At 39.7% G+C, this 17,103-nt stretch overlaps 1 protein-coding gene across 26 annotated transcripts in view; it reads left to right on the top strand.

Moving 5' to 3' along the window:
- Positions 1–17,103, top strand: part of TTN (titin) — a 237,758-nt gene that overhangs the window by 132,862 nt on the left and 87,793 nt on the right. For 21 of the 26 annotated variants that reach the window (XM_069983050.1, XM_069983048.1, XM_069983045.1 and 18 more), the window contains 18 exons: positions 34–105; positions 499–579; positions 1,244–1,327; positions 1,889–1,984; positions 2,241–2,324; positions 2,649–2,711; positions 3,848–3,922; positions 7,742–7,792; positions 8,417–8,815; positions 9,004–9,279; positions 9,434–9,709; positions 9,843–9,982; positions 10,351–10,477; positions 10,567–10,830; positions 11,030–11,296; positions 12,075–12,338; positions 12,427–12,566; positions 12,686–12,812. In XM_069983050.1, the coding sequence (XP_069839151.1) occupies positions 34–105; positions 499–579; positions 1,244–1,327; positions 1,889–1,984; positions 2,241–2,324; positions 2,649–2,711; positions 3,848–3,922; positions 7,742–7,792; positions 8,417–8,815; positions 9,004–9,279; positions 9,434–9,709; positions 9,843–9,982; positions 10,351–10,477; positions 10,567–10,830; positions 11,030–11,296; positions 12,075–12,338; positions 12,427–12,566; positions 12,686–12,812 (2,886 nt within the window). The remainder of the gene's footprint in view (positions 1–33; positions 106–498; positions 580–1,243; positions 1,328–1,888; positions 1,985–2,240; positions 2,325–2,648; positions 2,712–3,847; positions 3,923–7,741; positions 7,793–8,416; positions 8,816–9,003; positions 9,280–9,433; positions 9,710–9,842; positions 9,983–10,350; positions 10,478–10,566; positions 10,831–11,029; positions 11,297–12,074; positions 12,339–12,426; positions 12,567–12,685; positions 12,813–17,103) is intronic. The other 5 variants (XM_069983051.1, XM_069983046.1, XM_069983034.1 and 2 more) reach the window with 3 other exon arrangements.

Below are 17,103 nucleotides of genomic sequence, written 5' to 3'. Positions count from 1 at the left end.
TGGCATTTAAATACTTAATCCTATTCTTTAAAGAGTATGAATCTGAGGAGAGAACTATTAAGACACCTTCTCCCCTAATAAAAGAGGAGACAGAGGAAATACAAGGTATTAGGAATGATTAAAGTCACAATATATTACCATTTTCATTTTTGTTCATCGTCACAGGAATGCAAATTTTAGCATGATCTTATTTAAGAAGTTTACATACTTTTTAACCTATACGTATGTGTTTGTGAATATTTCATTTCATCCAGTCTTGTCTAATCACTTGAAAACTTCATACCATTTACAATAATTTTTCATGTCACTTCATGACAGAGCCGCTGTCATATCATCAATCTTTCCACATCTTTCTTTAAAATTCTTGTTCTATTTCATGTGCCATGCACAATGCTAATGCTCTTACATTACCATATAACAGGTTATTCTATTTACTATATCAGATCCGATCAGGTCAGAATTACCAGATAATTAAAAATCCTATTATTTTCTTCAAAGCTCCTGAAGCCAAAAAGAGGATTATACCTGAAAAACCAGCTCCAGCTGCACCTGAGAAAGTAGAGCTTAAGCCATTTAAAGGTATAGCAACTCTTCACATTATGTAGAGAAGAGTGCAATAAATACCTAGTTACTGTTAATAATGTTCAGTTAGGGTACATTCACGCTTACCGGATCCGCAGCTCATTTTCAGCTGTGGATCCGCAACGGATCTGCAGCAGATCCGCAGCAGATTTTATTTAAGTAACTGAACACAGCATCAAATCTGCTGCGGATCTGCTGCAGATCTGCTGCAGGTCCTGTAGGTGTGAACGCACCCTTAAGAAATATCTTCTCTATATCTTTTATGTGTAATTTAGACTTATATTTATGTTTATTAAGTCATAGTAACTGGTTAGTCTTATTTTGAAAAAAATTTGGTTGTATTCTGCAAAAATTTTGTACATTTAGAGTAGAATGAGGTGGCTAAGATCACAGGTGTCAAACACGCGGCCCTTTAGCTGTTGCAAAACTACAATTCTCATTATACCAAGATAGCCAAAGCTAGAAATAGTTTTGAAATATCCGAGGGCCGAGTGATTGACACCCCTGGCTAAGACTGTATAACTATAAAATATTTAAAAAATATATTTTTAACTCAAATCGTATACATGAGATATAGTATTACCTAACGATAACTAATGCAGGAAACAAATTTATTAGAATTTTTTTAAGACTAAGGAAAAAAAATTGTATCTTTTTGAAGTACCTGAACCTGAAAAGAAAATTGTCCGTAAACCTAAACCTGAGATTACTCCTCCAAAAAAAGAAGAAATTAGTTTTAAGAAAGGTATAGTTATATATCTGAACATTTAGCGAAACAAGTAAAATCTTGCTACTAAAACTTTATAACAATTTCATATACTGGCGTAGTTAACTGTATAACAAATAAGGCCAGACAAATAGACATCTTTCTTAGTTACTTAACTATAATACATCTAACAAAATTTGGTAATTAAATCGGCTTCGCTTTAAAGAGAATCAAATCTTTTATTTTTTTATCATAGCAGATGTTTATAACATTACAATTTACTAATAGTAAAACAAAGCTAGCTAACTGGAATAGTGTTAAGTGTCCAGTGAAACGCTGCAATCTTTACATGATAAAGGTTTATATAATAATCCTGATGCAGATATTACAAAACAAAACCAAAAAAAAGACCAAAACAAAATCCGCTTTTCAGTGCTGTATCATTTGTACAATTGTCTGTCCCGTGTTTGTCTGAATAGCACTACATTCTTTGCTCTATACGCTTCCAAATGCTTTCTGCTTTACCCGCCGGTTTGAAATTTTCTTGACATAAAACATTTTAGGCACTCAAGAGTAAAAAAAAAAATCTCTTTCTTAAAGTTTTAAAACCAGTCAAAAAGGAAGCTGAAGAGCCTCCTGTAGCGGAGAAGGTGAAAAAACCAGAACCTCCTGCAGAGAAGATTAAACCAACTGAAGGTAACTAGCATAATGTCTTCTTAAGGAATCTGTAAATGTAGTGCACCATAGTGCGCTGCCTTAACCCTTCTTGTCTTGTAATGTAAAATCTATCTTGTTATGTTAAATTCTAAATACATCTTAAGTGGATCTTAGGAACTTTACTTGGCGGCATTACTTCCTTAATCATATATCAATCTTAAGTTAGTAATCTTGAGTTTAAAAAAAAAAAAAAATCCATCGGCCTTGCTTGTAAAACTTCAATACTATTTTTAAGTTCCGGAAATTCAGAAGAAAAAGTTACCAGAAGTAACTCCACCTGTGAAAAAAGAAGCAAAACCAGAACCTGAACCAGCCAAAGGTATTAGCATTTTGGCATACTCTTCTAACTGGGCGATATGCTTTAAGTAATATACATATATGAATTAACCAGTTCCTAATAAAACATACGCAATCACCTTATTGAGCTTAACCGCTTTCTTTTTTGGCTTGAAGAAAAATCCTCTTCACTAACAAGTCTTTGAAATCTTCTTTTGAACATATATTTGGAATATAAAAGTTATGTACTCCTAACTTTAACATCTGTATACTTCTTATTTTAAGATGTGCTGCCTCTTTAACAGTGCAGGCGGAAAAAAAAAATTTTTGTCTGGATTTTAATTAACCAACATTAATATGTTTAAAGTTCCAGAAAAAGCTGTGCCTTCACCTGTGCCCTCACCACCCAAAGCAGCATCACCTGTTGAAGGTAGGAAAACATTTTTTAAAATGTTTCCTTTATGAAGAATCAATTGCTAGTTATTCAAATCAGTAGTTTTTAGAAAAGAAAAATCTCCATACCAAGTGGATTTTTAAAAGGGTACTCCAGAGGGGGGGGAATGTTTTCAGATAAATGGGTGTAAGAAAGTTATATAGACTTGTAAATTATTATGTATTGAAATGTAAATTATATCTATTGAAATAACCAAAGTCTTCCAGTACTTAGCTGCTGTATGTCCTACAGGTGTGTTTTTTTCCAGTCTAATGCAGTGCTCTCTGCTGCCACCTCTGTCCGTGTCAGGAACTGCCCAGAGGTGGTAGCAGAGATCACCGTGTAAGACTGGAAAGAATACACCAAGTCCTGCAGGATATACAGCAGCTGAAAAGTACTGGAAGGCTATGTTCACACAACATTTAACAGCGTCCGTTGCATAGCAACAGACGCTGTTAAACAGCCGGATGCCAGGCTGCATTCAGCCCAATCCTGCAGCCGATACCTCAGTATCGGCTGCAGGAACATTTTTTATTCACAATTGATTTGCGGGCACCTGCGGCTGTGCCCGCAAATCAATTAGCCATTAACTCCAGTGCAATGTGGGGCCACGCTGCACATTGCGTTGTGTGAACAGCTGATGTTTCCGGCCTCTGTTCAGTGAACAGCATCCGGAAATAATGTTCAGGCACATTATTCTAACGCCCCTTCTAAAGATCGGGCGTTAGAATAACAATGTGTGAACACAACGGGTGACATTGCATTGACTTCAATGCAATGCCCCCCTGCAGTAAAGAACGGACGCTGAGGCAATTGCAATCAGCGTCCGTTCTTAACTTAAAAATGACGTTGTGTGAACATAGCCTCGACTTTTTTTTTTTAAATAGAAGTAATTTTACGAATCTATATAACTTTCTGCCACCAGTTGATTTGATTTTTCTTTTACTGGGTACTGTTCTCATACAAAGTTTTCCATAAATAACATTTACACTATACTTCAATATAAGGCGAAGACAGATAGTTGTGCATTTTAATTCCAAACTTTCTTTGAATATTTTAGCAGGAACACTAACCTTTACTGTAGTACTGTTTTCTTACTGAATTAACAATTCTTGATACATTTTATTTTATAGCTGTTCCATCACCAAAGGGGGATGAAGCTGCAGTTACAGCACCAGTTACAACTCCAGTGGTTGGAAAGAAAACAGGTATGCTTTATATGTGTATTTGTATTAACAAACCATCAAAGGGTAATTATTAAAGTATTACACAAGTTAAAAGCTACAAAAAATATTCAGAACTCTCTAAAGTGTGCAAATCTTTATAATGCATTGTTATTCCGGTAATTATACTCAATTAGCTACATAAAAACATAGACCATTGTCTGCAGAAAAAGACCACCTGGTCGATCTAGTATGCCCTGATATTATTTCCTTTATTATTAATTTAAGCTACATATATGTTTATCCTGTCCCACCCTTTCCTTTCTCCAGACTATACAGATTGTGTCCCTTAAGTCTAAGTTACAATAATATTATGCAAATAGGATTTAAAGTAAATTTTACACTGACAAGAATTTTATAACTAATAAAACAAACTGCTTCAGAAAATAGTGCCAATATTGTGCCACAAGATAGTCTTAGGTATTGGCTTTTGTGTTTTTATTATTTTTTTGTGTAATTTTTTATTTGTAATAATCTTGTTTCCTGTTTAGTATCCGTGTTTAGTATCCTTGTTCTTAATAATACTTTGGTTGATGTGTTTGTTTTTGTGTTGTACTTTTTAACTGTATTGTCTTTCAGTGTCTGTCTTTTTTTGCCTTAAATTTAAATGAAAGATTTGTTTGTTTGTGACTTTTTATGGCAATAATATGTCTGACGTTGTGTTCTTTATAATCTTTTGAATTGTTCTATGTTCTTGAGTCTTGAATTGTGACTTAAATGTAAAACCTTTGTAGTCACAGAGAAACCTGCTGCCTCAATAAAGATAAAGCAGAAAGGTAAAATGCTGACTGAAGAAAGCAAGGTAGAAGCAGTTCGGAGGGTACCTTTTATATCTGGTGACAGTCTTGTTTCAATCGAACAAGATGTAAGCATTAAAGCACAAATACTACACTTAGATAAAGTTGAAGTTGAGAGAACTATTTCATATAAAAAAGAAAAGTTTCAAGTCAGTTCAAGACACAAGGCCCCTGAAGACCTAAAGCCAAGAGAAATTATTGAGCACACAGAGGAGTTTTCTGAAGAGGAATATGAAGAACCACCAATGATGTTACAGGAGGAAGAAGAAGAGGAAGAGGAAGAGGAAGAAGAAATTAAAGATAATGATAAAGTTAAACAAGTTGAAATACCCGTGAAGAAGCCACAACCAGTTGTTCTTCAAAAAGAAGAAGCTGTTGAAGCTGTTGAACCACCAACATCACAAATAAAACCCGGCAAAAAGGAAAGAATATCAACAGAAAAAGATACCTCCAGACTAGCTGAAGTAGCAAAAAAAGAGCCAACAAAAATAATTAAAGAAGTTAAAAGAAAGGGAATTAAGCCAGACATTGTAGAAAGTACCCAGAAAATTGAGGAAACCAAAGTAGATACAGCAGTCAAGAAAGTAAAAAAGGTTATTGAAAAGGTTTCCCCATATGAATCTTCAATGATGGAAGAAAAGGAAATAATAGAAACTAGCAGCACTGAAAGTGAAGAAGTTCTGGAGGATGATGAAATTCCCACTGAGATAATCACGAAAACTAGAAAAGAGAAAGCTAAAAAAATAATTAAAAAAGTTCCTGCTGTGATACCTGATGATGAACCTGATGTTGGACCTGACGATGAACATATTGAGAAACCCGGAAAAAAGATTAAAGAGAAAAAAAATGATAGAACTGTAGAGAAAGCTAGAAAAATAATTCAGAAGGTTCCACAAGAACCTGTAATTTCTTCAAAAATAGTCACAGAAAAAATTATAGAAAAAAGTAGCACTGAAAGTGAGGAATCTTTGGATAGCCAAGATGAACAAATCAGAGAACCTCAGAAAAAAATGAAAGAGGAAAAAGTATGCACAACTATTGATAAGGTTAAGAAAACAAAAAAGAAAGTAACTCCAAAAGAAACCATTAATGATGAAGAAAGACTAGAAGTTAGCAGTCTTGAAAGCAGTGAATTAATAGAGCCCCTTAGTGAGTTTATTGAGGAAATACCTGACAAAACAGCCAAAAAGATCAAAGAAACTAAAGTAAAAGTTATTCCCAAACCAAAGAAACACAGCTTAGAGGAACAGATAGATAAGGAGAAAGCATCCCAAGATGAGGAGGTGAGAGATTCAGTACCAGTAGATAAAATAAAAGTGGGACATATAGATAAAAATAAAGATGTCTCTCACCCAAAAACTAGCATAGAGTTAAAGAAAAAGGAGAAAGCCTCAAAAGACATTGTAGACAAAGTCAGTGACAGTGATCAAATATTGCCTAAAGATGCAAAGGCTAAGAAGAAGCCTATTATTGCAAAATCAGAACAACAAGATATTGGTGATCTAACTGTTCCAGAAATACTCAAAAAGGAACTCCCTGTAGATGACAGAAAATTTGATTTAGGGAGTAAAAAGGAACCTGAGAAAAAAAGGGTACTAGATATAACTGATGAAATAAAGACTACCAAAGTAGATGATGCAAAAGATCAAATCAAACAACCTGTTGAAAAAATAGGAATGACTGTACAGCCTGATAAGGAAAAACAAGATATTGCTGATCTAACTGTTCCAGAAATACTTAAAAAGGAACTGCCTGTAGATGACAAAAAAATTGATTTAGCTAGTAAAAAAGAACCAGAGAAAAAAGTTGTACTAGAAATAATGGATGAAACAAAGACTACCAGAGTAGATGATAAAAAAGAACAAGTCAAGCGACCGATTGGAAAAGAAGCAAAGATTGTACAACCTGAAAAGGACAAAGACCTTAAGAAAGAAGGTCTTTCCCAATTGCAGAAAACCAGCCGTCTAAAAACTCCAATGGATAAAGATAAAATGACTTCTAAAGTACAGGCTGAGGAAAAGCCTATAATTCCAGTTCTTAAAAAAGTTGAGAAGATTAAGACTCCTCTAACTACTGAGGAGCAAATTCAACCCAGCAAGGGCATCTTAGGTAAAGAGGGCTCCCCTTTAAAGGTGATCAGCAGAACTAGTACACCCATTGGTCAGAAAAAAATTGAAGCAAAGAAACCTTTAGAAAAAGAATCTCCTCTGCCAAGGAGCCCTGCAATAGAAAAGGAACTAAGTCCTCCTAAAACTGAAACAGAATCTGAGGAAGCAGAGGAAGAAGAAATATGGGAACAAGAAATAGAAAGTCTCTCTGAACACACTGACTATGGTTCTGAGGAAGACATACTAAGTGAGGACAGCGGCCATATTAAAAAATCTCCAGCAAAGGCAATTGGAAGACGAGGTGAGAAGTCTCCACTCAAAAAAAAAAAAAAAAGATCTGCTTTAAAACCTCATATGCCACCAGCCACCATCATTTTCATGTGCGCTAAATATTCTTGGATGAAAAGCTTATTTCATACATGCTTCAAGACAGTGATCATCATTTCCATTTATTCATAAACTCTGTTCATGCACATCTTTGAAGAAGAAACCATGTGTTGTCTTTCATTCTGTTTCTACATCATATGTGTCCATTCTTTGCTCTGGTCAAAAATATGTTATTGTCATTCAAATCTGTTTTCATAATGTTTCATTGTCTGTCTTTGTGTTCTATGTTTAGAAGACGTAGTAGCAAGTATCCATAAGCATTCACAATCTAAAAAGTTCACAGTTTTGCATGTTCCATTGGCTAATTTCTCTAGTTTTTATTTCATGACTACGGGAATATTTTTGGTGACATTTCACACCTCATATACTTTCATCACCTGTTTAGTCCATTACAGTTTTATTCAACTCATTACAGTTCACCTCTGCAATTAACAATATATGTTTTGAAAGTTGAGCACAAAAGGTGTAAGAAAAATATATACTAATATCACTTACTAACTGTTTCACTTTAGATGGTAAAGCACCAAAAGAAGAAGCACCAAAGGGTAAACTACCACTGAAAGGTGAGATTATATTGCACTTTGGCATGACTATATGATATCTATTTTTTTAAATAGATGTGTCCTTACTTGTCTTTCCAATTGGTTTCACATATCCCATGATGAATTATGAGAGATGACCAGCTTTGGGGGAAAAAAAAACATTATTTCACTTTATTGTCTCTGGGGTTGTTTGAGCTATATGTGGCCAACCAGTGTTTTTTATCGAATCATCAGCCTTTTTAGGGTTTTCTTAACATGTTGTGATTATGTATTTTATGAAGTTTCCAGAAAGATAATGATGTATGTTTGGCATTGTATTTTTAAGGATGATAACACTGAAAAAGCTTTATTGACTAACAGAAGCATGACGCCTGTTCACTCGAACTGACATTACATTTCTTAAGTCTCTTTAATTGAAAACAACTTATGCTATTTTAGTGATGTCCAGTCTTCAGTGTTATACTTTTGCTTTTAAGTTACTGTATATTCATTACATTATCATTAATTGTACATTGCTTGCTGTATAAAACTATACATTGTGAATGCGTCCTCAAATGTGCATGATGCCTGGAGTGCCATCAGATTGATATATTAACGTAATAGAAAGCTTCATCAAGTTTTTCCATGTCCACATCTAAATTTTAGGTGTCAAAAAGACACCTTCACCCCTCGACGCTGACAAGAAGAAGCTTCGTCCTGGCAGTGGTGGTGACAAACCTCCAGATGAGCCTGCATTTAGTTACCAATTGAAGGCAGTTCCATTGAAGTTTGTTAAAGAGCTGAAGGACATTGTGTTACAAGAAGCAGAATCGGTTGGCTCTTCTGCAATATTTGAGTGTCTTATTTCACCTTCTACTGCTATTACTACCTGGATGAAAGATGGCAGCAATCTGAGAGAAAGCCCCAAGCATAAATTTATTGCTGATGGCAAAGATAGAAAACTTCATATCATTGACGTGCAGCTGTCAGACACTGGAGAATACACTTGTGTTGCAAAACTTGGAAACAAAGAGAAGACATCAACAGCCAAACTCATTGTTGAAGGTATTTGCTTTTATTAAGAAAAAAAATGGAATTTATATAATTTCTGATCTTTTTTATGTTGTGTTACTTTGTAAAACTTTAATATTAATGCTTTGGAGATAAATTTGGATTTATATTTTATTTATTTATTTTTATTTCTACAATAGCAATATAATACTGTGTAAATAATACATTTCAATTTCCTGCAGAATTACCAGTACGCTTTGTAAAGACCCTAGAAGAGGAAGTCACTGTTGTCAAAACCCAGCCATTATACTTGAGCTGTGAGCTGAACAAAGACAGGGATGTTGTCTGGACCAAAAACGGGAAACCACTTACTGATGCGCCAGGCAAATACCAGATCAATGTGATCGGTTTGAATCGCACACTCACCATCGTTGCAGCCGATGATCCAGATGCTGGGAAGTACACTTGCTCTGTGGAAAGCGCTAATATCAGATGCTCTTCAAACGTCAAAGTAGTTGGTACGTTTAAAAAAAGATTCTTTTTTATTTAATGTATGCAAAACCAAATTTTCAAAAAGTCTGTCTTTAAAGAGTAATACATTTAATATTTTAATATATTCCAACATGAAATATTACATTAACATTTTTTGCTATAATTTTGTCTATTTTGTAGAGGTCATCCGTGACTGGTTGGTTAAACCTATTAGAGACCAGCATGTAAAACCCAAGACCGCAGCGACATTTACAGCAGACATAGTTAAGGATACGCCAAACATCAAATGGTTCAAAGGCGATGAAGAGATTTCAGCAGAACCAAATGACAAAACTGAACTGGTGAAGGAAGGAAATAAAATTTTCCTAATCATCAAAAATGCTGGTCCTGATGACGTAGGAGAGTATTCTGTAGAGGTTGAAGGAAAAAGAGTCACAGCAAAACTCACACTTGGTGGTATGTAAACATTATACTATTAGATATAGTTATAATTATACTATTAGACATAGTTATACTAGTTGTACTATTATATAACTTATGGAAAAGTATGGAAAATAATTAAATAACTTTTTAATGTTCATAATCTTAGAGCGTGAAGTTGACCTCCTTAAACCAATTCAGGATGTTGAGATTTATGAGAAAGAATCTGCATCCTTTGACTGTGAGATTTCAGAGGAAGATATTCCAGGAGAATGGAAGCTGAAAGGCGAAGTACTACGACCATCACCTGTGAGTAAAAAATAAAAACATTCTTATGGTAAAAGGGTAAGGCTATGTTCACACGTTTTTTCCACTCTGTTTAAAATTACGTCACTTTGCTGTTTTCTGCCCGTCAGTGCAGAGACGGCTTTTGGTACATTATTTTAGTTTAGATGGACTAATTGACCTTTGGATGTGTCTTTAATTAAAAGTCCATTGAAATTAATAGTAAAAATGGTGAAAGGACGGTGAAAAAGGAAAAACTGTGTGTGAACAAGTAAAAACCTACGTCCGCCGTTTACAAAAAACGTCCAAAAAATAATTGACATGTTCATGATCTCTGGGTATAGTTTTTGTATAGAGTTAAAATGCATTCTTTAATTTTTCTTGCCCTATAGACATGTGAAATCAGAGCTGAAGGAGGAAAACGCTTCCTTACCCTACATAAGGTTAAGGTTGACCAAGCTGGAGAAGTTCTGTTCCAGGCTTTGAATGCCCTTACCACTGCCATCCTCCATGTAAAAGGTATATTTTACTATATGATCATTTGACTTTAAGTGTTACATGTTCCCTGTTCTCTTAACTCTTTTCTATGAACCACCTTCTGTCTTTAGAAATTGAGCTCGACTTCGCTATTCCTCTTAAGGACGTTACCGTTCCAGAGAAGCGCCAAGCTAGATTTGAATGTGCTCTTACTCGCGAAGCAAATGTCATATGGTCAAAAGGCCCAGATATTATCAAGGGCGGAGACAAATTTGACATTATTGCTGATGGAAAGAAGCACATCCTTGTCATTAATGACTCTGCATTTGATGATGAAGGGGAATACACTGCAGAGGTTGATGGCAAAAAGACAACAGCCAAGCTCACGGTTGAAGGCAAGTTGTTTACAGTAGTAAGGATGGGTGGACAAAGCCATAGGTCAATTTATTAAAAAATGAGATATCAATATAAATACCAAAAACTACATAGAATCTTACATTCTTGCACTTACTATTGCCTTTACATTCAAATGGAGTGGATTTCTACCTGGTAACATACTAAACAGTATGTTTATTTGAAATACTTCTATTTCAGGCGTCAGACTTAAGTTTATTACACCACTTAAAGACCAGACAGTTAAGGAAGGAGAAACTGCTGTCTTTGACTTTGAGCTTTCCCATGAGAATATGCCTGTGACCTGGTACAGAAATGACAAGAAACTACACACTAGTCGAACTGTTCTTATCTCTGAAGAGGGCAAGAAACACAGACTGGAAATCAGAGAAGTGACTATGGACGACATCTCCCAAATTAAAGCAGAAGTGAAAGGTCTACATACAGCAGCTAATCTAAAAGTATTAGGTATGATATTTGCTCCATGGCACTCGCAAAGCTATTATTGTTATTAATATAATTATATACATGCATATGATTATGTGGCAATTATGAAATAAGCAATCGATTTCCACTATGGATAAAACTTTTCGGACAATTCTCCTTGCCATATAGCCTTTTTATCTCAGTATAAATTTTTCTTCTTTTTATGCTCATATACATGTATATAATTAAGTGCCCATTACAAATAAGCAATCTGTTTCCACTATGGATGAAACCCATCGGACAGTTCTTCTTGCCTTGTCGCTTTTTCTTTCTTTTATGCTTTCCTCTTTCTGCATTCTTGGCACACATCAACGGCTATGCCAGCTGCAATTTAATGGATAGCAGTTTAGCTTCTCCAGTGGAATCTTTGTCACTAGAAGCTCATCGATATTTTTGTTACGCTTCCCTGTCTGCATTTTTATATCATTGTGCCTATGCCTTATTATTCTTTCGTCTTTTATTTCTTTTATCCAAGCTCTTTAAGCTCTTATTACTTATGCCAACTGAGTTGGTTGGTGTTATGTCTTTCTTTGTTTGTGCTGTTGTTTTTGTCCTTGTTAAGTCTGTATATACTTTTATTTATGTGTCTTTGTTTGTATGTCTCTTTTAATTGTTATTATGTAAATGTCTGTCATAGTATGTACTGTCTTGTGTTTGTTTATCCTTTAAATTGAAAGGTAAAGGTTTCATGCCTGGTGGTATGTTACCTCTACAATACGCTCTGCACTGCATTGATTATTTCCGGGTAATCTGTTTACAGAGGCCGATCCTTTCTTCACCGTAAAACTGCAAGACTACACTGCAGTGGAAAAAGATGACATGACTCTGGAGTGCGAGCTTAGCAAAGATGTACCAGTGAAATGGTTCAGAAACGGTGAAGAGATCAAGGCTTCAAAGAATGTCTCCATCAAGACCGATGGCACACGCAGAATTCTGAAGATTAAGAAAGTTGAAGACAAAGACAAAGGGGATTATGAATGTGACTGTGGAACAGATAAAACCAAAGCAACCGTGAACATAGAAGGTAGGTTAATGGCCAATACCATCTGAATCTAATTGTAGCAATTATTCATAGTTTTTCAAATAAATATAAATATTCTTTGCCCTTGCAGCACGTGTCATTAAAATTGAGCGCCCCTTGTACGGAGTGGAGGTATTCGAAGGTGAAACAGCACGATTTGAAGTGGAAGTCTCAGAACCTGACGTTCATGCCCAATGGAAACTTAAGGGAGAGGTCCTGTCTCCTTCACCTGTAAGACATCAATAATATTGAGTGCTTAGTTCTTTTATTGCATTTACCATGATATTGGTGGGAATCATTTTCTAGTAATGAATTGCTAATTGCTAATTTATATTTTTTTCTTAAAAAAGGACTGTGAAATCATCCAGGATGGAAAGAAACATGTCCTGATATTATATAACTGCAAACTGGATATGGCTGGCGAGGTTGCCTTCCAGGCTGCTAATGCCAAAAATGAGGCTAATCTCAAAGTCAAAGGTGGGTTTAGAATAAGTATAAACAGTGTCGGACTGGAGTGCTTGGGCCCACCAGGGGAAATCATTCATGGGGCCCACCCTTCAGCCACTATACTTATCTATGGTAACATTAATAAGGGTCCATTAACACGGTGTGATATGGGGCAGTGTAGGGCTGCAAACGATTGCTAATCAGCAGGGCAGGAATACACCGAGATGTGCGGCCAACAACAATGATTTATACAGCTGCACAAAAGATCAAATCAGCCGACTAGCGGGCATTTGCGCGTCAGCTGATCTCTGACACTTTTACATGGGGCTTCCTAAGAGCTTTTGTTACCTATAATTGCCCTGTGCAATTGGCTATAAGACAGGTTTCTTTGCATGATAACACTTTATACAGATACAAAAGTCATACAGCTACCAATAACACCAGTATATAAAGAGCAAATATCCCCACACATATTACCGCCATACTGTTACTGACCAGATCCTGTATACCAAGACTGATATTACCAATAATACCAGTATATAGGAGGGAAATAGTATCACCATACATATTACCGTTATACTGGTGCTGACCAAATCCTGTATACTATGACCAATATTACCAGTATACAAGGGGGAAATATTACCGCCGCTACTACTGACTAGTACCACCACATACTGACTTACACCGTCACCACTGCTACTGAATAAAATCCTCTGTACACAGACCACTATCACCTCATACAGTCATATAGAGGCAGACCCAGCTCTACACAGGCTCTATACACCATATACATTACACTGCAGTTACATCAGGTGACTCACAGGAGACGTCTTCTCTGATCGGAGTTCTTCGCTTTTCATTTTCTTCTCCATCTGCCCTGGGCCATCAGAACTTCTCCGAGCCACGAATCCACAGAATCTGCCAGACAGACATATTAGGCTTCACACTCTGGCACCATCCTCATCTCTCTACACACTGCACATCTGTATTGGCCCCTTTACTGGTCCCTTGTTCAGTCTTCCATACAGATGGCCCCATGTGCATCTACTATAGTAGAAATCCCCCTATGCGCAGTCCCCCTATAGTAGATGACAACCTCTGTGCATCCCCTATACAAGGGGTAGGGAACCTTGGCCCTCCAGCTGTTGCAAAACTACAACTCCCATCATGCCTGGACAGCCACAGCTAAAGCTTTAGTTTTGCATTAGCTGGAGAGCCAAGGTTCCCTATCACTGCCCAATAGTATATGACCCCCTCTGTGCATGCCCTATTATATACATCCCCCCTGTGTTGTCTCACCTATAAATGGCTCCCCTATGTTGTCCCCCTTATAAATGGCTCCCCTGTGTTATCCATCCCGCATATACTGTAGATAGCCCCCTTTTGTTGTCCATCCCCCTATACAGCCCCCTTATGTTGTCCATCCCCCTATATAGCCCCCTTCTGTTGTCAATCCCCCTATATAGCCCCTTATGTTGTCCATCCTCCTATATGGCCCCCTTATGTTGTCCATCGCCCCAAAACAGCCCCCTTTTGTTGTCCATCCCCCTATACAGCCCCCTTTTGTTGTTCACCCCCCCTATATAGCCCCCTTCTGTTGTTCACCTCCCTATATAGCCCCCTTCTGTTATTCACACCCCTATTTAGCCCCCTTCTGTTGTCAATCCCCTATATAGCCCCCTTCTGTTATTCACCCCCCTATATAGCCCCTTCTGTTGTTTACCCCCCTATATAGCCCCCTTCTGTTGTCCATCCCCCTATATAGCCCCCTTCTGTTGTCCATCCCCCTATATAGCCCCCTTCTGTTTTCCATCCCCCTATATAGCCCCCTCCTGTTGTTCACCCCCCTATTTAGCCCCCTTCTGTTGTCCATCCCCCTATATAGCCCCCTTCTGTTTTCCATCCCCCTATATAGCCCCCTTCTGTTGTTCACCCCCCTATTTAGCCCCCTTCTGTTGCCCCCCCCATTTAGCCCCCTTCTGTTGTTCACCCCCTATTTAGCCCCCTTCTGTTGTTCACCCCCCTATATAGCCCCCTTCTGTTGTTCACCCCCTATATAGCCCCCTTCTGTTGTTCACCCCCCTATATAGCCCCCTTCTGTTGTTCACCCCCCTAAATAGCCCCCTTCTGTTTTTAATCCCTCTATATAGCCCCCCTTCTGTTGTTAATCCCCCTATAGCCCCCTTCTGTTGTTAATCCCTCTATATAGCCCCCCTTCTGTTGTTAATCCCCCATATAGCCCCCTTCTGTTGTTAATCCCTCTATATAGCCCCCCTCCTGTTGTTAATCCCCCATATAGCCCCCTTCTGTTGTTCACCTCCTATATAGCCCCCTTGTTTTTCACCCCCCTATATAGCCCCCGTCTGTTGTCCATCCCCCTATACAGCCCCCTTTCGTTGTCTATCCCTCATATAGCCCCCTTCTGTTGTCCATCCCCCATATAGCCCCCCTTCTGTTGTCCATCCCCCATATAGCCCCCCTTCTGTTGTCCATCCCCCATATAGCCCCCCTTTCGTTGTCTATCCCTCATATAGCCCCCCCTTCTGTTGTCCATCCCCCATATAGCCCCCCTTCTGTTGTTCACCCCAATATAGCCCCCCCTTCTGTTGTCCATCCCCCATATAGCCCCCTTCTGTTGTTCACCCCCTATATAGCCCCCTTCTGTTGTCCATCCCCCATATAGCCCCCCTTCTGTTGTCCATCCCCCATATAGCCCCCTTCTGTTGTCCATCCCCCATATAGCCCCCCTTCTGTTGTCCATCCCCCATATAGCCCCCCTTCTGTTGTCCATCCCCCATATAGCCCCCCTTCTGTTGTCCATCCCCCATATAGCCCCCCTTCTGTTGTTCACCCCAATATAGCCCCCCTTCTGTTGTCCATCCCCCATATAGCCCTCTCCTGATGTCCCCCTAAAAATAAACAAAAACAACTCACCTTACAACACGCTCCCCCGTCGGTCGCGGGTGTCTTCTTCTCTCTTCACGACAGATCAGCCGCATCCTGTTGAAGTCCCGGGCAGCACGTCGCCTCTGAGCTCTGTGTGCGCCGCGGCGGCTGAGACTTCCGGTACACGCTCCCAGCCGGAAGTCCCAGCCGCCGCAGCGCACACTGAACTCAGAAGCGACGTGCTGCCCGGGACTTCCCCAGGATGCTGCGGATCTGTCGGGGGCGGGAGCGGAGGTGACACTGACACTCTTGTGATCGCAAGCAAACGCTGCTTGCGGTCATAAGAGTGATTGACAGGGCGGGAAGCCTATGGCTTCTCGCGCTGTCAATCAGCACACTACATTTAACTGGAAGCGATTGTTGCGATCGCTTCCAGTTAAAAAGATAGGTGCCGCACCCGAGTGGGCCCCCCGGGAGCACGGGGCCCCGGCTGGGCTTGCTGGCTGGAGACCACATGGCTGCAGTCTCCAGTCCTGTGTCCCCTGACAGGGGGCGGGGCCCACTCCAGCTCGGGGCCCACCGGGGGTTTCCCCGGCCCCCCGGTGGCCCAGTCCGAGCCTGAGTATAAGTATACAATATATCAGTAGCGAAATTTGATGGAGAAGGGGGGCGGCCGCCCCCGGGCCCACTCTGGCAGGGGCCCACTGTGATCTCCAGAAATTTTTGACGCCGCTGCCGCCGCCGCCCGCCATCGCCCGCCATTGGATGGGTGAGTGCAGCCACAGTGCCCTCCCTCCCCCTCCCGCCGCCATCTTAACCTGATCAGGTGCACTGAGGTTGTGTACGGCCTCAGCGCACCGCTGCGGGTACGTGCGCCGCCCTGGCCCGCCCACCTGTCAATCACCTATGGCGCCGCGCTGTTCCGTCTCCCGCACTCGCACCAGGTCAGTGCCGGACGGCCGCCTATGACTGCTGCTGCTGCACACAGGGACAGACAACCCAGCTGGTAAACAGGGGAAGGCTGACCTGGACATGTGGAAAACAGGGGGGGGAGGTGCTGGACATGTGGAAAACAGGGGGGGGGAGGTGCTGGACATGTGGAAACGGGGAGCTGGACATGTGGAAAACTGGGGGAGCTGGACATGTGGAAACAGAGGGAGCTGGACATGTGGAAAACTGGGGGAGCTGGACATGTGGAAACAGGGGGAGCTGGACATGTGGAAAACTGGGGGAGCTGGACATGTGGAAACAGGGGGAGCTGGACATGTGGAAAACTGGGGGAGCTGGACATGTGGAAACAGGGGGAGCTGGACATGTGGAAAACTGGGGGAGCTGGACATGTGGAAACAGGGGGAGCTGGACATGTGGAAACAGAGGGAGCTGGACATGTGGAAAACTGGGGGAGCTGGACATGTGGAAACAGAGGGAGCTGGAC

Source organism: Dendropsophus ebraccatus, chromosome 9 (assembly GCF_027789765.1).
Source record: "Dendropsophus ebraccatus isolate aDenEbr1 chromosome 9, aDenEbr1.pat, whole genome shotgun sequence".
Classification (NCBI taxonomy): Eukaryota; Metazoa; Chordata; class Amphibia; order Anura; family Hylidae; genus Dendropsophus; species Dendropsophus ebraccatus.
Note: the sequence above shows the minus strand (reverse complement) of the source record. Positions and strands in the feature narration are given on the sequence as shown.